General features: G+C 37.9%; 2 protein-coding genes across 2 annotated transcripts; one reads left to right on the top strand and one right to left on the bottom strand.

Moving 5' to 3' along the window:
- Positions 1 to 1572: 1572 nt before the first annotated feature.
- Positions 1573 to 14799, top strand: LOC145585517 (protein transport protein SEC23 C-like). Its single transcript, XM_081642216.1, has 12 exons — positions 1573 to 2563; positions 2897 to 3070; positions 8593 to 8754; positions 9467 to 9609; positions 11862 to 11937; positions 12019 to 12194; positions 12306 to 12387; positions 12920 to 12997; positions 13096 to 13257; positions 13334 to 13597; positions 13745 to 13849; positions 14337 to 14799. Exons 1-12 carry the CDS (start codon positions 1820 to 1822, stop codon positions 14478 to 14480), a joined length of 2310 nt encoding a protein of 769 aa, XP_081498342.1. The 5' UTR covers positions 1573 to 1819; the 3' UTR covers positions 14481 to 14799.
- Positions 14800 to 15659: 860 nt separating this feature from the next.
- Positions 15660 to 21030, bottom strand: LOC145586642 (110 kDa U5 small nuclear ribonucleoprotein component CLO-like). Its single transcript, XM_081643530.1, has 11 exons — positions 20359 to 21030; positions 19593 to 19803; positions 19076 to 19144; positions 17797 to 18990; positions 17477 to 17575; positions 17231 to 17389; positions 17056 to 17141; positions 16758 to 16956; positions 16571 to 16681; positions 16156 to 16362; positions 15660 to 16030 (listed from the first exon to the last, which is right to left on the bottom strand). Exons 1-11 carry the CDS (start codon positions 20910 to 20912, stop codon positions 15932 to 15934), a joined length of 2988 nt encoding a protein of 995 aa, XP_081499656.1. The 5' UTR covers positions 20913 to 21030; the 3' UTR covers positions 15660 to 15931.
- Between the last annotated feature and the right edge of the window lie 1181 nt (positions 21031 to 22211).

Raw genomic sequence — 22211 nt, 5'->3', positions numbered from 1 at the left:
TTTTTTATACTCCATATATCTATCTCTATTTATTTATTAACTAACTCACCATGAGTTTGCAAATAATAAAAAGGAGTCATTAAATGAATTGGTGTAAGAACAAAAAAAAAATGTAAGAGAAAGAATAATATTTATATTTAGAGTCAAAGTGTCAAAATTGTGTATTGACAAGTGAGTAAAGTTTGACTATGACATTAATATCTTTAATTGTCTTGTCTCAAGACTAGACATTAGTAGGAGTTGAACCTGTGACCTCAAAGTCACATGGTGAAACTCTAACCAACTATACCAAATACTATTTGTTTACTTCTATGCACATAGTTGATAATAAGTGAATGAAAGATTAGAGACAAAATTGAAAACTCTGTCTCTAAATTAGGAGAAATCAAAAATCCGTCTCTAAATTAGAGACGGAATTGAAATCCATCTCTTTTTGATGTTATTATAGGAACAAATAATAAGAAGAGTATCTCCAATGGCAACAAATATAAAAGTGGTTCACATATAAATTGACAACAAACTGTAACACAACTTGTTTCCAATGACAATAAACTAGAATTTGATTTCATTATAACAACAAATAATAAGAAGAGTATCTCCAATGGCAACAAATAAAATTTTCACTGTCATTAACTGACATTGGTAAATGGCAACAAATAAAAAGTACGTTGTCATCTAGCAACAATAGTTTAGACGACTTGTTTCTAATGGCAACAATTCAAAAATTCATTGCCTTTGTTTGTTATAAAAGTTGCCATAGTTTGTTTCTATATGACAACATGACAAAAATATGATGTCATCTAGGAACAACTAGTAAGAAAATTTGTTTTAAACAGCAACAAACAAAAACCCGTAGCCATTAATTATTGAAAAAGTAAAGCATAAAATGTCGCTTCTAATTAGACAATGAAAAAAATTATTTTTGTTCCTATTTAGCAACGTTTTAAAAATTTGTTGCCAAACTTAGTTGCTAAAAAGCTCTTATTTTTGTAGTGGTATGCCTTTTAGAAGTAAAGGTGTAATAGTATTATTTTTTTCATATAAAAAAAAGGTCCAATGTATTATGTACACAACAACCCAAAATTCCAAAAGATGTGACAACAAGCATTAGTTAGAACAAGTAAGTTGGGACACTTAGAGTGTATATAAGTCATTGCTTATATTGTTATCATGTAAAAATTGATAATTTGATACAATACGAAGCACCATAGAGCAATTAGGCCTCATTCTTTTGGACTAAATTCACTTGCTAAACTGAAATGAAATAAAATTTGCATAACTGAACTGAAATTAACTTAACTAAAATTAAATACGACATATTAAATTTCATAATAATAATAATAACTATACTGAAATATTATGAAAGTCTAAGAAAGGACCGTAGTATGTGTATTTCATGCGACGAGTGTTTCTCACAAACGAGCAAGATATTACACACTTGCACCAATGAAAAAAAATTGATTAGCAAGATATTACACACTTGCACCAATTAAATAATTGATCAAACTCTATAACAAATGGATATGAAAGTGTTACAATTAGTCAAAACGAGAGTTATATTCAATATTGGGCATTTCTATTTTTGTCCTTGCCTTAATTAAATGTTTTGTTGAAAAAAAAAAAAGAAAAAGAAAAACCGAAAGTGAGGGGAGCAACATTTGATCAGTTTGATCACTTGCATTCTTGTCAAACACTCGAAACATTCTTGATCAATTTCCAGTTTTTCCTTCACACTGATCACAGTTTACAGTGATCATCAATTTTCAAATCAACCCATCTTCAAGATCACCATCTTCATCATCACCTTGAAGCTCCAACAATGGCGGAATTCCTAGACCTAGAATCCAAAGATGGAGTTCGAATGCCATGGAACGTAATCCCAGGCACAAAACAAGAATCAAGCAATTCTGTTATCCCTGTTTCTCTTCTCTACACTCCATTAAAACCCTTCCCTAATCTTCCAATTCTCCCTTACTCTCCTCTTCGATGTCGTTCTTGTCGATCAATTCTCAACCCTTTTGCTGTGATCGATTATGCTGCCAAAATCTGGATCTGCCCTTTTTGTTTCAATCGAAATCACTTCCCCCAACATTACGCTTCGATTTCTGATGCTAATCTTCCTGCTGAATTATACCCAGAATACACTACAATTGAATATGAACCTCCCCCTGAATTGCACGCCCAAAATCATACCCCTTTAGTTTATTTATTTGTTGTTGATAATTGTTTGATTGAGGAGGAAATTGGGTATTTGAAATTAGCTTTGTCTCAGGCGTTGGATTTGATGCCGGATGATGCTTTAATTGGGTTTATTACATTTGGGAGTTTTGTTCAAGTTCATGAATTAGGGTTTTCTGGTGGGGGTAGTGGGATTCCTAAGTGTTATGTGTTTAAAGGGTCTAAGGAGGTTAGTAAAGATAAGGTGATGGAGCAGTTGAATTTTTTTGATCGGAAGCCGAAACCGGCTGCTGGGGTTGTTGCTGGTGTTAGGGATGGTTTGACTCCTGAAAGCATTGCGAGGTTCTTGTTGCCTGCTTCCGAGTGCGAGTTTACGTTGAATTCGGTATAGCTTTTGATCATGTTTGTTGATATCTTATGTTTGATTAATGTGTGTTTGGTTTGAATGAATGATTTGATGATGTTGATAAAACTCTATTATTGATACAGAATTGAATGAATGATTATGAGTTTATGACTTTTGATTTATAGAGTTTGGAGTGTACTTTTACTAATATAAGATGTACATTCATGCTTACATTTATAATTGTATGGTCCAATATGATACGGGGAGGCTTGTTTCTTGTTTCTTGCTTCGTAGCTGTTGTGTTGTTTCTGCTGTTGCAGACTTGATTGGTATTGACTTCTTGCTGATTTATTTGTGATCGGGTGGGTGTAGCTGTTAGAAGAGCTTCAAAAGGATCCTTGGGGAGTGCCTTCAGATCAGAGGGCAAGTAGATGTACTGGCACAGCGCTCAGTATTGCTGCCCATGTGTTGGGTGCTTGCGTTCCTGGATCAGGAGCTAGGATTATGGCTTTTGTTGGTGGCCCATCAACAGAAGGGCCGGGCGCTGTAAGTTTTCTTCTTTGAAATGCTCTATTCCAACCTTAACTTTTTAGTATTGATCTGTAAAGAAAACTTTACATAGTTACTCTAACTTTTGTAAGCAGTAGGTTACTTCTGGCTTGGGGTAATTATGTCACTTGTGTGCTCTCTGGTTTTTAAAATGTAAGGGGAAGTTCTTAATAAAAGAAAGATGCGAATAGACCCTATTGCTAGAGCCCCAGTTCTTTGGTGGAGGTTTCACCCATCTGCCTGAGACAATGTGATTGGAATAGTTGCCCAATTGTGTGTTGAAAAACCTGATATGCTACCTTCACACTTTTGTAGTCCTGAACAATTGAAGCCGAGCAAAACAGATATTGTCCAGAACATGTCTTTTGCATGTTTGAAGTAAGGTTGATGATTTTTTTTTTTATTTGATTCTATTAGGCCCCCGCCGTATTCACTTCACCTTATTTTCGCTGAACTTAAATTGTTTTTACTGGATTGAAATTATTTTTGCTGAACTTGAATTATTTTTGCCGAGCTGAAATTAATTTGCCAAACTGAAATTATTTTTACTGAACTGAAATTATTTTTACTAAATTGAAATTAATTTTGCTGAATTAAAATTATGGGAAATTCTCAATGGTAGCTATAAACTTTTGCACATTCTCAATGGTAACAAAATATTTCACAAATTCTCCCAAATAGCATTATTATTTATTAGTTTCTCTATTATGACATTTTTTTTATAATTAGTAACTAATTAGCTTAATTAAACAATAATTAACAGTTAATTAACAATCTTGTAAAAAAAAATTATCAAAAAAAAAAAATGTACAGACCCCTCTTTGCCAGCCACCCCACGTCGCCGCTAACCCAACAGAACCCACCATCACCTTCGATATTCATACAACTGTACTCGCCTGAACCTCCCACCCTTTCCTTCATTTTCCTTTCCCCTTTCCTCTGCTGAATTGATTCCTCATTAGCCTAGAAATTTTTATTTCAGATTTTAAGGGTTTTCGATTTTTCCCCAATTGACAATCTTCATCAGGTGCAATTGGTGGTGGTGGATTCTGGTGGACAATCGGCGGCGTGGGTGGGTTCGTAGGGGTTTAGGCGATCTTTCTGGTGGTGGACTTTGGTGGCTATTCGGCGGCATGGGGTGGGTTCGCAGGTCCGTTTAGGCGAGCTTGGTGGAGGGTTCGCAGGGTTCTTTGAGGCGAGCTTGGTGGTGATGGATTCTGGTGGCTAGTCGCAGCGTGGGGGTGGGTTCGGAGGGGTTTAGGCGAGCTTGGTGGTGATGGGTTCCGGTGGATAGTCGGTGGTGTGGGGTGGCTGGTGAAGAGTATTGCACAACTTTTTTAATTTTTTTTTTTTTAAAAAATCATATAATTAAGCTAATTAGTTATCAATCAATCAATCAAAGCCTTAATCCCAAAAGTGGGGTCGGCTAACATGAACCAAATTTGATTATTCCGTGTAGTCATCAACATAAATCTTTCTCCTCCATCCCTTACGATCCAAAACTTCATCCTCACGTAAATCCATGCACTTCATATCCTTCCTCACTCCTTCCAACCAAGTCATCTTTGGTCTCCCTCTTCCTCGTTTAATCCCTCCATGGTCCCACTCTTCCACTCTTCGCACCGGTGCACCCTCGGGTCTCCGTCTTACATGTCCAAACCAACGCAGACGATTTTCCCTTAATTTATCTACAATGCCCGCCACACCTACTTTCTTGCGAATAACCTCATTTCTGATTCTATCTCTTAAAGTGTTTCCACACATCCACCTTAACATGCGCATTTCCGTAACCTCCATCTTTTTAATATGCTCTTTCTTAGAAGCCCAACATTCTGTACCATAGAGCAACACTGGTCTTATGGCAGTCCTGTAGAATTTTCCCTTCAACTTTAAGGGAATGCTGCGGTCGCATAACACTCCCGTGGCCGCTCTCCATTTAAGCCACCCTGACTTAATCCTGTGGGTCACGTCTTGATCAATGTCACCATTCTTCTGGATGATCGACCCTAGGTACTTAAAACATTCACTCATGGTCAAATCCTTTCCATCCAAACTCACCACTTCATTGCTTGTCCCCCTCTGAGTGCCAAAACGACATACCAAATATTCAGTCTTACTCCGACTTAGCTTAAACCCTCTAGATTCCAACCTTTGCCTCCATTGCTCCAACTTGACATTAACCCCATCCTTAGTCTCATCCACCAAAACGATATCATCTGCGAACAGCATACACCATGGAACCTCATCTTGAATTGGTCTAGTTAATTCATCTAGAACCGTTGCAAAAAGAAAAGGGCTTAATGCAGACCCTTGATGCAATCCGATTGTAATAGGGAAATCTTTTGTCAACCCTCCGCATGTCCTCACATTTGTTGACACATCCCGATACATATCCTTAACTAGGTCTACATACCTTCGTGGGATACCTTTCTTCAACATTGCCCACCAAAGTATCTCTCTTGGCACCTTGTCATATGCCTTCTCTAAATCAATAAAGACCATATGAAGATCTTTCTTCTTTACCCTATAAAACTCCATCATTTGTCTTATCAAATGGATTGCCTCCATAGTAGATCTCCCAGGCATAAAACCAAATTGGTTATCTGAAATGCTTGTGCATGCCCTCAACCTTTGTTCAATCACCCTTTCCCACAACTTCATAGTATGGCTCATAAGCTTAATTCCTCGATAGTTAGAACAATCTTGAGCGTCTCCTTTGTTTTTATAAACCGGGACCAAGGTGCTCTTCCTCCAATCTTGTGGGATCCTTGTAGCCGTCCATATCTTGTTGAAAAGGTTTGTTAACCAATCAATACCAATCTTACCCAAACACCTCCACACCTCTATCGGTACCCCATCAGGGCCAACCGCCTTCTTAGGTTTCATCTTCCTCAGTGCAATCTCCACCTCTACTCTCCTAATCCTTCGCACATACTCCATGTTGATTTCTTCATCACTCATAGAGGTATCTCCTATCACAACTCCATTACTTCCATTAAATAATTCATCGAAGTACCCCTTCCACCTGTCCTTGATGCCCTCCTCTTGCACTAGGACCATTTGGTTCTTATCTTTGACACACTTCACCATGCCAATATCCTTCCTTGCCTCTTGTCTTCTCTTTGCCATCTTATAAATGATCCTTTCTCCCTCCTTGGAATCAAGCTTTTCATAAACCTCCTGATATGCCTTTTCTTTTGCTTGGCGAACAGCTGCCTTTGCCTTGCTCTTAGCCTCCTTATACGCTGCAAAGGTTTCATCACTCCTACATTTTCCTAAGGCTTGATAGCATTCCCTTTTTTGCTTAATTACTGCTTTCACCTCTTCATTCCACCACGAAGTATCTCTCTGTACCGAAGTTCTTCCCCTTACTTCCCCTAAGACCTCTTTGGCCACTCTTAGGAAACAGTTCTTCATTCGTAACCAAGTCATGTCCGGATCCACCTCTCCATCCCAATCCGCTTCTTCAATTACCTTTTCTGTAAAAACCTTAGCTTTTGCATCCCTTAGGGTCCACCATCTTATCCTTGGTTCTTCTTGTCTAACTTTTTTCTTCGCCTTCTCTTTCAGACGAATAGTCATTACCAATAGCCGGTGTTGGGTGACCACACTCTCCCCTGGGATAACCTTACAGTTTATGCAACTTTGTCTATCTATGCTCCTTGTGAGCAGGAAGTCTATTTGAGTTGCATTTGCTCCATTCCGAAAAGTTATCAAGTGTGAATCCCTCTTCTTAAACCAAGTATTAGCCAAAATTAAATCATATGATTGGGCAAAATCCATAATAGCTTCACCACCGGCGTCCCTCCGCCCATACCCAAAGCCTCCATGGACACTCTCATAGCCATCTCGGCTCGCCCCAACGTGCCCATTTAGATCCCCTCCAATATATAACTTCTCTGAGTGGTGGACACCCTGCACCACCTCGTCTAGGTCCTCCCAAAATTGTCGTTTCTCTTCTGCATCTAAACCCACTTGGGGAGCATAAGCACTGATAACATTCACAATCTCCTTGCCACATAGCAACTTCAGCCTTATCAACCTATCGTTCTTCCGATAGACCTCGATCACCTCTTTTGCCAACCTCTCATCGAGAACCACACCAACTCCGTTCCTAGCTCCACCATTCCTTGTTCTGTGGCTCGTTTCTTGCCCAACATACCATACCTTATACCCCAAAACCAAGCCTCGAGCTCCTTCTCCTGTCCATCTTGTCTCTTGGAGGCACATGATGTTCACGCGTCGTCTTTTCATTACTTCTACCAATTCTGCTGATTTTCCCGTAAGAGACCCCACATTCCAAGAACCAATCCGCAAACTAAATTCTTTTCTCCCACGCTCCCTCCTGATCCCAACTCCAAGCCCTTGATTATTTGACACCACAATTGGGCAATATGGCGCGTCGCTTCTGGGCGACGACCTAGCAACCCTTACATACTTATCACTGCACCCGGGTCTGGGAAGTGCAGCGCGTCGCTCAGTAGGGAACGCCCCAATGGCACGCCCTTGCTCATTTGACACCACACTCGGGCAATGTGGCGCGTCGCTTCTGGGCGACGACCTAGCAACCCTTGCATACTTATCACTACACCCGGGTCTAGGAAGTGCAGCGCGTCGCTGAGTAGGGAACGCCCCCACGAAAATATCTGTTTGGCTCATGTCATGGGATGTGACGAAGTTTTATACTGGCTGTCACTGGCCTACCGTAACCCTCCTCCTTTATCCAGGCTTGGGACTGGCAGCGGGAAACCCACTGGCGGGAAACCCACTGGCGGAGTTTAATTAGTTACTTAATGTAAAAATATTGTCAATTCAGAGAAACTAATAAAAAATAATGCTATTTGAGAGAATTAGCCAAATATTTTGTTACCAATTAGAATGTGCAAAAGTAAATAGCTACTATTGAGAATTTCCCTAAAATTATTTTTACTGATTCTTTATTATATTTCTCTTTTAAGTTATTGATTTTTACTGAACTAAATTTTTAAGGAGGTGTTTGTTCATTAAATTGGAATGGATTGGTTAGAATCTCATACTAGAGAGGTATGGATTGTAAAACCCATACTAGTCTAAAGTTATTTGGTTTTATTGTTGGAATGGATTATATGCTTCATTAATAAAATGATTTTTGAATCTTAGGGGAGATGTGGGTATGGGATTGCATACATATGAGGTAGAGTTAGAACCCCTTTGATATGAGATTTCATAGTTAAAAAGCTCAATCAAACAGAAAATATGGGATGGATTCCAACTTCATTCCAACCCATTTCAAACGATCCAACCAAATGACTCCTAAGTGGGATGAAATTATTTTTACATAATTGAATATTATTTTTGTAAGGTGAAGTGAATATCATATGAGTCATATGACTCATACCTTAATATTTTTTGAGACTTTATCCTGTCTACTTGATATCATTTTCTGTTGTAGGTTTCCTGATTTCTTGTTGATAAGTCAAGGCCTTACATTTCTGAACTGTGGTTAGTGGTTTTTTTTTTTTTTTTTCCCCTATTTGCAGATTGTTTCAAAGAACTTATCTGAGCCAATTCGCTCTCACAAGGATCTGGATAAGGATTCTGCTCCATATTACCATAAAGCTGTTAAATTCTATGAAGGACTTTCTAAGCAGCTTGTACACCAAGGGCACATTCTTGACCTTTTTGCGTGTGCTCTAGATCAGGTATCAATATGTGTTTTGGCTTTGTGAATAAGAATTTTCTTGGGGTTTTGAGTTGATTGCTTGCATAAATGCTATTGCCAGTATTACATCTCATCACTCTTGTCTTTATAATGTGCCTTTTAAGGAGTCAATATATTCAAAAAGTGAAATACAATTTCAGAAGATACGTTGCTGTAGGATTGTACTTTTTATATAGGCCTATATCTTTTTGAAGGAATAATAGTATAATACACATACTTTTGTGTGGTGGTGAACTGGTGAGGTAGTAATTGGCAAATCTGTTCCAATGTCTATATGCTTGTTCAGGTGAGCTGAAATGTCTGGATCTGTTCTTCTACTATGCTTTCTGTATTCCCAGCAGCACTTAGTGGAAAGAATAGGGGAAATATGATTTCGTTACAGTTTATTAATGGTTATTGATATGAGTATACATCCAACTGGCACCCTCTGACTTTGAGGATTGTTGGTCTTAAGGCATAACTCCCAACTGACAAAATACATTTGGTGCAAGCCAACAAAGAGCTCTCGCCTTGTTTTATACTATTTCATATTAAGTTGTATTGAAATTTAAAATCTTATTATATTGTTTCTACTTGCTGACAGACATTCATTTTTGAGAGCAAGTATTATTACCTTGCCTCTTCTGCTGCCTTGTATATACATTTTCCTAGACATATTGGCCTGATGTCAGTAATCGTCTTTCACACATCAGGTTGGGCTTGCTGAAATGAAAGTTGCCGTTGAAAGTACTGGCGGTCTTGTGGTCCTTGCTGAAAGTTTTGGCCATTCAGTTTTTAAGGAATCTCTGAAGCGTGTTTTCCGGGCTGGGGAACATGATCTTGGACCAGCGTCAAAGTAAGGCTCTGCTTAAATCATGCTTGACCTATCTTAACTTTTGGCAGTTGAGATTTTGTTGATCTATGTACACTTTTGAACTGTTATATTCCCAGAATTTGGCTGGAGTTATTTAGGGTGCTTCTTATTTTGATAATGTGTCTCCTGTAATTTCCAGATTTGTCGATAGTAGTATTATTACATTCCAGTAAAAGTTAATTTCATGCTGTCTTTAAGTATCAATCCATTGTGATAGACTTTCCATTTCCTTTGGAGCAGGAAATATCATTGCATTATATAGTCTTGGTTTTGATGTCAGTTGAGGGTCGTATGGAGTGTGCTGGAATAGTTGGTGCTGATTCTCTTTTACTTATATGTTGGCTAGTACTTAAGCTTTGGCTTGAAATCAGCACATGAACATGATTTTCTTAAGCTAGATCTGGGTGGCATTGATTTGTAAGTGAAAGTTTTCCTTTTTTGTTTTCAAAGAGTAAGTGGTCTTCATGTTTGGGTTAAATTAATTGACTTTCACTTTGAAATTTTTAATTCATTAGGACCCTGTTTTGGCACTGATTTGTATTATGTTGAGACTTGAGAGCCTTGATCCAGGACATTTGTTACGCTTTAGAACCTTGTTTTGGAACACAGAGTTGTTTTGTGCTTTAGATACTTTTTCGTTTCAGCCTAGCTAGTGGTTCGACTCTATGAAAACACTGCTCTCACCAATTTTCTAGTTGTATACTTTAAATTTTAATTTTATGGTAATTGTCCCTAATTTTTTTCCTTCTATGCAATTTCTTCGAAGACTTTCTGCCCCCCCACCCCACCCCCCACCCCCCCCAAAAAAAAAAAAAAAAAATCCATTCATTTACACCATCTGGTTCATCTATAAATGACAACTTCAACATAGAATTTGTATATAGAGGGCCTTTGCTTATGGTGAATAAGGTTAGGGTTAAATACATGCTGCCTTAGTCCTGCTACAGGAAAAGAGCATTTCAACTAGGGATGGCAATCTAATCCGAATCCGCCCCTACTCCGATCCGATCCGATCCGAAGAAAAAAATCCGAACCGAATCTGAGAAATAATTATCCGAATCCGACTCCGACTTTTTCATGTACTTTATATTTTTTATCATTCAATTTATGAATTTATTGGTCTTTAAAGTTGATTATATATTGGTTGCTATTGATAATTGGGTCAAAATTACTTTTAAAGTCGGAGTCGGAGTCGGATCAGGGCGGAGTCCGAGGATGGAAATTTAAGTCGGATCGGAGTCGGAGGTGGAGGCAGATAAAAAATCCGACAGCTTGTAGGGTCGGAGTCGGATTTTGCACAATCCGATCCGAATCCGACCCATTGACATCCCTAATTTCAACTAACCCCTCCAAATTCAAAGGACTGGGAATCTTTGGCTGAATGTAATATTTCTTGATTTTGCTTTAACTCTCAAGTTACGTATTTCCAATTGCTAATTTGTTTGTGTATTATTTAGGAGATTTGTGTTGGTCTGCTGGTTTGAGATGGCAATTGTGGTGGCCATTTTCTTATTAAAAAAGAATAAATGGGGGCAGAATGAATAGCTAGTATCTTGAATTTTCGAAATCCTTACGAATATTGACTTTGGTACTCATTTGTACAAGATTATTCAAAATGGGATTGTATTTGCAAGTCAATTATGGAAGCTCGAAATCGGAGTTGTATAATCTTTAATAAGAGAGAGTAGTCGAGACTAAGACGGAAGGCAGATAGTATTCTGGGAAGGAGAAGACTCATTGATTATTATTGTAATTCATTTTCAAAATATTTTACTGGAATTAGGCAGAATTTGGGTAGATATAGAGTTTCTGTGATTGGTGATTATATGGTTCATTATGAAAGAACGGTGATACTTTGTATTTCTCTTTCTTCCCCCCCCCCCAAATGCTAATTAGCTTAGAAGATCTATTATTTATGAGCTATAGAAGGCTGTTTACCTGTTTTTAGAATTACTAGACCAGGCTGTGTAAAGTGCCCTCTTTGATCTTATCTGTGAAGTTTAGAAATCGAACTGTTTTATGCTGTATAGTACTTGCTATTTTATACATGGCTTACAAATAATTTGAATGCTCAACTCTGCTATTACAATGCATTGTTATTTTGCATTGATTCTTCTGCAACCATGTCGGTTGTTGGATTTTTTAACATTCAGACATTTGGTGCTGAACTTTCTTATTCAGACTTTTAGCATAGGTGATAATGGCAGTTGGCCTAATCAAATTTTTGTGTGCAGTGGTATATTTGAGGTTAGCTGCTCAAAAGATATGAAGATTCAGGGAATTCTTGGTCCCTGTGCGTCACTTGAAAAGGTTAATTTGTGTTTTAAGTTTGTTTATTTTCATACTTGTGCTTGCGGATCTTTGATGTTCATGTCCAATGCTTTGGTGCAGAAAGGTCTACTTTGTTCGGAAACCGTTATTGGTCAGGGAAACACAAGTGCATGGAAGTTGTGTGGACTTGACAAAGCTACAACTTTATGCATCTATTTTGACATTGCAAAGAAGGAGAGCCCTGATGCTATTGGTGAAGCCACTAGCAACCTGTTTTACCTACAGTTTTTGACTTAGTATGAGCATAACCTTTCACTTTCTTGGTTGTTCCCTTTCTTATTGACATATTGTGCTTCAGTGCTTGCTAGATGGTGAACATATTCTTACTTGTTACATAATTTTCTCAGTTATCAACATATTAGTGGTCGTATGAGACTTCGTATTTCTACTATTTCTAGGCGATGGGTTTCTGGTCCAGGAAGCACGCAGGTATTCCTGCTATTTGCTGTGTGTATTTTGTATTGCCTTTCTTTATTCTAGGATATTTGATCAAAAGTTAGTTGATTGTACATGTTACTACGCTTGGCATTTACCTCTGATGCATGGCATGACCTGCATATTCGTATCAGAAACGTTTCATCATGAAAGCTCATTGAAACACGTTTGGTAGTACTTTTAAAATTTTAGGTGCAATTTCAATGTTTTTTGTATTTCTTTTATTTTTTATATTCATGAATTTGGGTCTTGATTGACTTCCCTTCCTAATATCAATTTGTGCCCCCCCCCCCCCCCCTCCCACCACCACAAAAAGGAGCTTAGAAATTAAATGTAGAAGTCAGGTACAGGAAAAAGAACTATTTCTGAACAAACTATGATTCAGATTCTTACTAGTCATCTCCCATTATTGCTTGTTGGAATATCTTGAACTTCTTCTCCCATGCTGGAGTTGCTTTTTGGGTTATTTAGCCTCTTACTATAGCTGTTTTATGTTTTTACACCTTTTTCCATCTATATTGCTTAGGAGTTGATTGCGGGATTTGATCAAGAAGCTGCTGCTGTTACTCTGGCACGCTTAGTTTCATTCAAGATGGAGAATGAGGTAACTTTTAATGGGGAATACTGATTTAGGTTTTGTTTTAAACAATTTTTTACATTTTCTTGTTTCATCTTTAACCAAAAAAATATTTTCACATGCAGGCAGAGTTTGACCCAATACGATGGCTTGATAGATCACTGATACGTCTATGCTCAAAATATGGAGATTACCAAAAGGAAAATCCCAACTCTTTTAGCCTATCACCACGGTTTTCAATATTTCCTCAATTTATTTTTCATCTAAGGAGATCTCAGTTTGTTCAGGTATACAATTTTCTATTGTGGGATCTTAGATGATTGTAAAATCATGAAAGCAGCTTACTTTATTATTGTGTAATAGGTGTTCAACAACAGCCCTGATGAGACTGCATACTTTAGAATGATTTTAAATCGGGAAAATGTAGCCAACTCGGTAGTGATGATTCAGCCTTCACTGATTTCCTATTCCTTACAATCACCTCCTGAACCTGCTCTTCTCGACATCGCTTCTGTAGCTCCAGAAAGGATATTGCTACTAGACTCATATTTCACTATTGTCATATTTCATGGTCAAACTATTGCTCAGTGGCGTAAGGCTGGATACCAAGATCAGCCCGATTACAAGGTCAATGTTTTCCTTGTTGTGTTACTTGAGTCTGTGATTGTGGTATATGAAATAACTAGGTTTCACAATGAGTTTGTGTTATCTACTATTTGCCAGCTGTTTGATTGTTCTTTCTTTGACTCGGCTTCTTCCTTTCTTTTTTCTCAGGAATTTGCCCAGTTGTTGCAAGTTCCTAAAGATGATGCCAATGCTTTGATCAAAGAGAGGTTTCCAGTTCCACGCTTAGTTATCTGTGATCAGTATGGCTCTCAGGTATTTCTCATACTGAAAACTCTTAGAATAAATGGGATGAACTGTAATACTGTTAGGTTTGCATTTGTTAGAGTATTTGCTTTATATAGGATATCTATGTTAATTGTGGTCATAATGTGTGCTGAAGAGCAGTTTCTTATATTTCTAGTCTCCCTCTATGAATGATAAATATGCCTTTTAAGTCAGCAGCGCATTGATCTCTAACTTCTAAACTTCTGTACATTACTCCTTTATTTTTTTTGTCCCTCTTTCTGTTTTCGAAGGTCTACAAATTTTCTGTATGAATAAAGGCCAACTATTTTTTTAATTACCTAAGTATCTTATCTGTGAAGCAAACACAAAACAAAGGTCTTCCTCTGAACTACAGCAACTACCAGTACTTTGATGGGCTGATAATCAATTTATGCTTTTGTGCTCGTTATCTTGGATTGCTCATTTTGCACCTTGTCCGAGTAAAATTGACTTTTCTTTCTTAATGCTTGTCTAGGCTCGCTTTCTTCTGGCAAAGTTAAATCCTTCAGCTACATACAACTCTGGTGCCTCTATGGCTCCTGGTGGAGATCTCATTTTCACGGACGACGTCAGTTTAGAGGTGTTCTTGGATCATCTCCAAAGGCTAGCAGTTCAATAGAATAGAATAGGTCCCACAATTTTGTAAAATTTTATTTGAGCTTGCTGTACAGTAATGTCTACTTTGATGTTTTGGCAGTGTGAGTCTATTATTATTTTATGCTCTGCATATTTTTGATTGGTATTAATAATGTTCCACTTTAAGCTGATCGGATAATACCATTATAAGCAACTTCTCAGTGAAATCTTCTAATTAAAGCCAATTGAGAATTTGCTGCTGCAGTATGTCTATTCCATGGTTAGCTTTGCAAAGGAATTTTTATTGAATGCCTTAATTAAAACCATTGATCAGTGATAGTGATCAGTGTCGGTTTTGTTTCGATGTTTCCAAACTTAACTTTTGTATCCTGTTGGGCGATGGTATGCATTGATGTAAGCTGTATTATTAGTAGCTATTCAGTTTATGGCTACTTATAACTGAAAGACTGAATGAATTCTAAGTCACAAAAGGGCCGAAGACGGATTTCCCAGTATAGCTTGTGAAGTGAGGAGTCTGAGGACTTTGAAGAGAGTAAGGTATGACCTTCATGGGGATACATGGTATGTTTAGTTTAGAGGATCAATACCATACCATGTATCCAATATCTATTATGGATTCCCTAAAAAAAATTCAATTTTGGACTTGGTGGTCTTTGCTTTGAGAATTAGGCTCTGTTTGGCTGTTTTAATTTGTTTGAAATTATTTTATGAGAACTCGTTTTATTTATACCGGAGTATAAACTTATTTTTTCTGAAATATGATAAACCGACCCTTATTAGTTATGTTGCCAAAAAGATTAGTATGTATCTTAATTATAAGTCATAACTCAAAATTTGATGGAGTTTGGACTAAAGAACATGATGTATACAGTACTTGTATTTCTGTGAACACTTGATAAATTAAATGTTGGCAAGGGTGCAAGGGTGATGTTCTTTTCAAATGAAGTGCACTTTTGATGTCCACTTACCAAAGAGAAAGATCGGTAGGCTTGGCTTGCATAATAGGATCAGTTGGAGCCTTGGAGGAAGTGTTTACAGGCCTACTATTTAGTGGCTCAGACTTCTACTAAGCTGATGATGTCCTGAAGTATGGCACAGGTTAGATGACATACTTTTCAGCAAAACCATACAGCAATATACGGCTAAAAGCCGGTTTCTGAATTGAGAAGCAGCTCAGCACAAATGCCGCGTAAACAAAAGGTTTAGATGGAAATTTGAAACTTGGGAAAGAATGATATCATTAGTAGCATTTAGCTTGAAATGAAGTCACCCCAAGCATTTGTTAATTTAGATCCTTGTAGAGAAACTATATTCCAAATCGTCGATGTACATATCTCATAATCACTTAGGGATCTAACTTCACTATTCAACAAAAAACAAAATTCATATGCATGCAGGAGACGTTCTAAATATCAAGACCTGCCAGGAATATCTTTGGTCATGAAGGAAGAAAAAAGAGGGAATATCCACCCTTCACATCATCTGCAGATGAAGATCTGCAGCCTGTTGAGCCAGCTCCACAACCATAGCATCATCAAAGAACTTCTGGATGCTAACATCCTCACTCATACCCTGCAGGAATAATCATCAATAAGCACAACAGAACAGGTTTGTCTAGTTTCCTTAAAATTAATGTCATAATGTTGTGAAGATCACTTGTTAAGTATCTCACCACAGATAAAAGAAAAGAATCGTACCTTTCTACGCCTTGTTTTCACCATGAACTCTCTTGCAAGGTGCTGTATTGGAGCAGGTTCAAGAGGCCGTAGGACAATGCTCTTGTCTAGGGGATCTCCAGGGACAATAGCCCAATGATCAAACACAGAAGAGCAGAAGGCCTGACCTTGGGTATGATACCTTAAATCTGTCTCAAATCCAAATGACTCTATCACAGGCAAAAACGCCTATAAAGAAAAAGATGACCACAGCGTCAAAACTCAACAATACTAGGTGAATCAACACGAGTGTACAAAAAAGCAAGGTACTTTTTGTGATGTATCAGTTGCTGAATCAAACACCAAAATGAACAATATACAATGGAAAGCATATGCTTATGAGCTTATCACACTTGGCAAGATAAAATTAAATTGCATCAAGAAAAATAAAACAAACCTTAACAATATACGCTGGGGTTCCTGGTTGTGGAACATCAGCAGTCACATGGCCACGCCTACGAGATAAAACCGTGTAGATCGCAGAAACACAATCTATTGGTGTTTGTATCTGAAAGAGGCACATAAATAAGATCATGGAACAAAATCAGTCAACTTTATAGTACTAAACAGGAAAAAGTAGTCACCTCCACATAATACACTGGCTCCATAAGACGAGGGGTTGCCATAAGGAAAGCTGAATAAGCCACACGACGGGCTGTGGGGATTAATTGTCCAGTACCCCGATGTAGTGGCTCAGGAGCAATCCTAGCATCAACTATCTTGAATTTCACGTTTCTGATTGGTTCATCGCAGAGGGGACCTTCTCGAGCACCCCACTGAAAGCTGTATACAAAAGAATGCAAAAATTCAAAAGAAAAGTAGAAGATAGAAAACTGGGGAGGGAGTAGGGGAGGAGGAGAGAATGTAAGAGAAATTGCTTACCCTTGAACAATAGAATCCTTCACAGCACTCAGCAAGTTCTTGTCAACTTCACTAGGAAGCGTGTCATCTAATAATATGTTAGGCCCCTACAAGTAAGATGGCTTTTAGACTAATCACGAAATAACAAAATAAAGCAAAGAATTCTGACATTTAGCATATCTGAGAATGAGTTTACCTGCTTATCTGGACCAAAAGCCCATATAGAACGGGCAGCCAGCAAATCCCATTCATATTTACTTTGGAAAAAGTCACCCAGTCTCTTTCGGGGCCAGTCTATGCTCACGATACCATTCTCGATATCCTCAGCCAGACCCCTCTCTAATGGCTCAGCAATCTGAAGAGGCAGGGAACAGCAGTAAGCCAGAGTTGTGCACAAAAAGGACCAAATCTTTCAACAACAAAACAAGAATGCAAATCTTACCATAGTGATCTTGTTCTTCTTATTGGGTGTTTCAGCGAAACACTTCATTGATGAAGACTCTACCACTGTTTCACAGAATGAGACAACTGGATCCGCTACCTAACACCAATTGAAAATAGATCAATTCAGTTGTCAAAAGCAAGATATTGATCAGTCAACACTGTACACAAGAAATTGATTTGGATTCTCCAAAAGCTCAAACGAAATATAAAACACTATCATCAGGAAACCAACACCCCCCCCCCCCCCCCAAACACAAAAAAAAGAGCAACAAGATTAATTGACATTATAAAAAACAAACAGGCAGCTGAACAACAGACCTTGACTTCTACTTCAGAATAAAGCTCTCTTAGGTCCTTCATGATAGAATCAAGGTATAACTCCCCAGTGCCCAGAATTGTATGCTCCCCCGATTCCTCAACTTTAGTAATGGCTAGAGGGTAGCTCTTGCTGATTTTTCTTAGACCCTCAACCATTTTTGGTAGTTCACTAGGATTAAGAGGCTCTGTAGCAGTTTTCACCACTGAAAGTGTATTGAACTGTAGAGGGCGGAATATGTATACATCTTCATCATAATCAACATTACAAAGTGTTGCAGTCTTCATGATAGAGGCATCTACACCTTCAATGAGAACCCATGAACCTGGTGGAGCCTTGCTTACAGGGATCCTATAACGAGCCTGGTAAACCCACAACTTTGTTACTTCTTTCACTGTCATATCTTCCTCATCCTCAGGTGAGTACCCTTCTCCTAGCACACGAACAGTCTGGCCTGTTTGGATCGTGCCACTGTACACTCTACCAAAGGCATCAAAAACACTGCAATCTGGTTTAGGATAGAGTTTGGTAATATTAACCATAAGTGGCCCTGATGGATCACAATTTTCCATGGACTTGTAAACCATAGAGTCTTTTGGACCAGTATATATGTGATCGACCTTTCTAGAAGAAGCTTCTTTTCCACAAGGAACGTGCTGAACTAGCATATCAGTGAAACCTGTTGCTGTACCAAAAACTGAGCTACAGGCAAGTCTTAACAATGGTCGAACATTCAACTTGTAGGCTGCATTCGGAAGTGTAACCCCAAGTTCTGCTAAAGTTGCCTCTACACTCTTTCTATGCTCCCCGATGACTTGACTATATATTTTATACAGTGGCTCTAAGATAAACTGAACAAAAGATCTTTCCCCTCCAGTTGCAGGAGGTTTTCTCTTAAAACTTCTGCTGTCTGGATGGTAGTACATGTCTCCCCACAGACGAGCAGCAAACTTACTTGCATCGAATGGTACCCCATGTAGTTTCACATATAGCTTTGCAAATGATTGCAGAGTGAATGACCATCCTGCTGTTGCGCTGGCAAAACAAACGTTCCCTGCTGCTGGATCTATAAGCTGGACATCTCCAGCAGTGGAAGAGGCCGCCGTGATGAGGTTGTTGATGATTTCTAAAGTATGCCTTAGTTTATGGTAGGCATCTTTCGGAGGCAATTTAAGCTCTGTTATCAACCTGTCAACCTTCAAGAAAACAAATACAATATAATGTAAAAGTTTATAACTATGAACAGGCTAAAGTAAACTGGGCAGATAAATGAATACACACCTTATTAATAACAACTACTATCGGGATACGCTCCTGAGTTGCATGCCGAATAGCCCTCTCGGTATTGACCTTAGAATATCAAAGAATGAATAATCATAATAATATCACATAGTACAGGGAACACAAGCAAGAATATAGAATAGAGTCGAGCCCTTTTATAACATGATATACTCCACATTAGAAACCAAAAGGCTAAATGCATATACAGGGAGCTGTAAGGTTGCAACTAATAGCCAGCTACTGTAAGAAAGTACATAGTAATAACTCAAACAATTACTTGGTTAACTAACAACAGTTTAGAATTCAAAGTTGTGCCTGACACATTATGACATTTGCCCAAAATTAGCCAAGGTATTATTAAATTGTGGAAGTCTAACATTCAAGTGCTTGTTGTTTAAGATGGAATGTCATACCAATGCCCATATAAATTTCCATAATATACAGCAACATCTATCTAAAATGAAATCAATTACATACATTGTAATGATAAAAAAAGTTGGTAAGAAAGGGCACTCACCATGACACCTTCAGCTGCATCAACAACCAAAACAGCCCCATCAGCGAGCCTTAGAGCAGCACTCATCTCATCTGAGAAATTTACATGGCCCGGGGCATCCATAATATTAATCAAAAATGATTTCGAGTTACTATCCTCAAGAACAAGCGACATTGGCACAGACTTGATAGAAATTCTCCTCTCTTGCTCATCAACCCTCGTATCGGTATACCTACAGAATTCGTAAGTATCAACATATGGCCAAAATTGGCTTACATAGAGTAAACTAACAGCTTTCCATATCATAAACTACCTAGCAAGACATTTCTGTTAAGATAAGCACTATCTTTAACCTAAATCAATCTAACATTACCCTCAATCAACAACCAAACCATCCTAAACCAAACCATCCACATAGAGTAGTAACTAATATAATCATCATCATTTCATCCTTATTCGAAAACTAATCTTAAATTGAGGATCAAGTCTCTATCAGCATAAATGTAGTGTTACAAACTTTACAACAAACGAGTCATTGTTTTCGGAAATTCGTGCATATTTTAGGCTATTAGCTACTTTGACACCATTCTTCCTATGTTTCCATCTTTCCACACCTAAAAATTGCCCAACCAAACAATTTGCAATCACCAGTAGCAATTTCCAACCTCAATCAACACTAGACCAAATCAATTATCCAAATAACTTATCAAAAACCCAGAAATCACAAAATACACTTAAAATCATGAAATGCAATCAACAAAATAATCAGTAAAATTCAAGAAACTACCTCATATGCCTCTCATTCTTGGTATCAAAAGTAGAAATATGATGAGTCTGCTCAACAAGCATATCCATAAACAGCGTCTTCCCATGATGTAAATGCCCAACAAGCGCAACATTCCTCACCAAATTAGGGTTCGACATAAGACCAAGCATAAACTGAGTCGAAACATAAGTAGACGAATCCTTAACACCAAGCTCAAACTTGAGCGCTTTAACAGGCCTAATAATCGGCTGTTCAAGAGGAAGTTCATCTTCATCTTCAACTAGGGTTTCAACATCTTCGCCATAAACTTCCTCAGCAGTAGGGTAGTATTTCTTGTCTTCGGCAAGAACAACCTGATTATCGGCCATTTCAGTGTCTTCGTCGTCTTCGACGCCGTGTGAAGCTGTCATCCAGCCGTTGGTGGGGCCGGCGGAGTAGGAAGGAGCTTCGTCGTCGGAAGGGCGTTTGTCGACGTCATCGTCGGAGGGAATGTCGGCGTCGGAATCGTTGTCTTGGTCGGAGTCGATTTCGGGGCCGATGTAGTTGCCGAACTCGTCGTATAAGCTGTCGTCCATGGCGGAAGGAGGAGAGAGAAAGTGATGGAGTTTTTTGTTGGGGTGGTGAAATTGTGAGAGGAGTGAAGTGAGGAGGGGTTATTTGGGGTTTTAGATGAAGGCGGTGCAAATGTTTGTTTTGGGCGGAGTTGAGATATTTTTATTCTCGCAAATTCTTGTATTAGACGGTCTTTTAACCACATCTTACGGAATAATCTCGGTTTATTCCGTAGTTCGATAAACATTTCTCGCATATTAGAGGTATTATTGTCATTTCCTCCATTTACTTGTGGGTGTTGTCGTAATTTCAATGCTTCTAGCTAGAAGTATGGTGTTGTCTCTTCTCCACTCTCCCATTGTTCAATTGTTGAAGTTGTTCTGGTGATAAAAGCTTTCTAAAGCTTAATCTACCTCCATTCTCTCCCGACAAACACCTATCTTATTGGGATTAATCATTCCCTCTATTTCCATAATTCTATTTCCTTTATTTCTACAAGCTAAGAGATACACGCGATACGTGCGTGAACAATATAAAATCTATCATGCTCGATTTTTTAATTAGGTAGAATATGTTGTAAATAAATTATGTTGATGAAGTCATAGAGGCCAAATAATAGGAGATGACTTCTTTTTCTAAAAAAAGAATGCTAATTTTTTTTAAGAAAATAAATTTTCTTTAAAAGGATGGTTGTTATTTTTTAATAAAAAAAAAGAAGAAATGGGAGGGGTAATTTGGGGATAATGAAATTTATCACTCGAAAGGCCCTTTCACTTTATATATAGGATAATTTTTTTAGGGTTTTCTTTGAATTCAACGGCGAAGCCACCGGAAAAATTAAATGTTAGTGGTGAATGGTGGTGTTGGGGTTGTTCTTCTCCTCTCCCCTACTTGTCTACACTTAAGAGGTTTTCATGGCGAATTATATGAGAGGCCTTCATGGTTAGTCGCGCTAGAAGATGGAGAGATGAAGGTGGTGGCGATGACGAGTTATGGAGAGGAAAAGGGAAGTTTAAGTGCCTATTTTTTTTTAAAAAAAAAAAAAACAAAAAAAAAACAAAAAAAAAACAAAAAATGAAAAATGAAAAAAATTTATTAATCAAATTTATTAAATGGAGCACCTTCATAGTGTTAATTCAATGAAGGTACAATTTTTTCATATATAAATCTCACGAAAATATATTTTCATTTAGATTCTATGTTTTTTTAATTATTTGATTAATTTTACTATCTAATAATTTTAGATAAAAAAAACACATAATATTTTAATTAAAGTGTTATGGCCTATTACAAACTTTTTTTTTTTAATATAATTTATAATT

Source organism: Chenopodium album, chromosome 16 (assembly GCF_948465745.1).
Source record: "Chenopodium album chromosome 16, dcCheAlbu1.1, whole genome shotgun sequence".
Taxonomy (NCBI): domain Eukaryota; kingdom Viridiplantae; phylum Streptophyta; class Magnoliopsida; order Caryophyllales; family Amaranthaceae; genus Chenopodium; species Chenopodium album.
The sequence above is the reverse complement of the archived record's forward strand: the minus strand, read 5'-3'. Positions and strand labels throughout refer to the sequence as shown.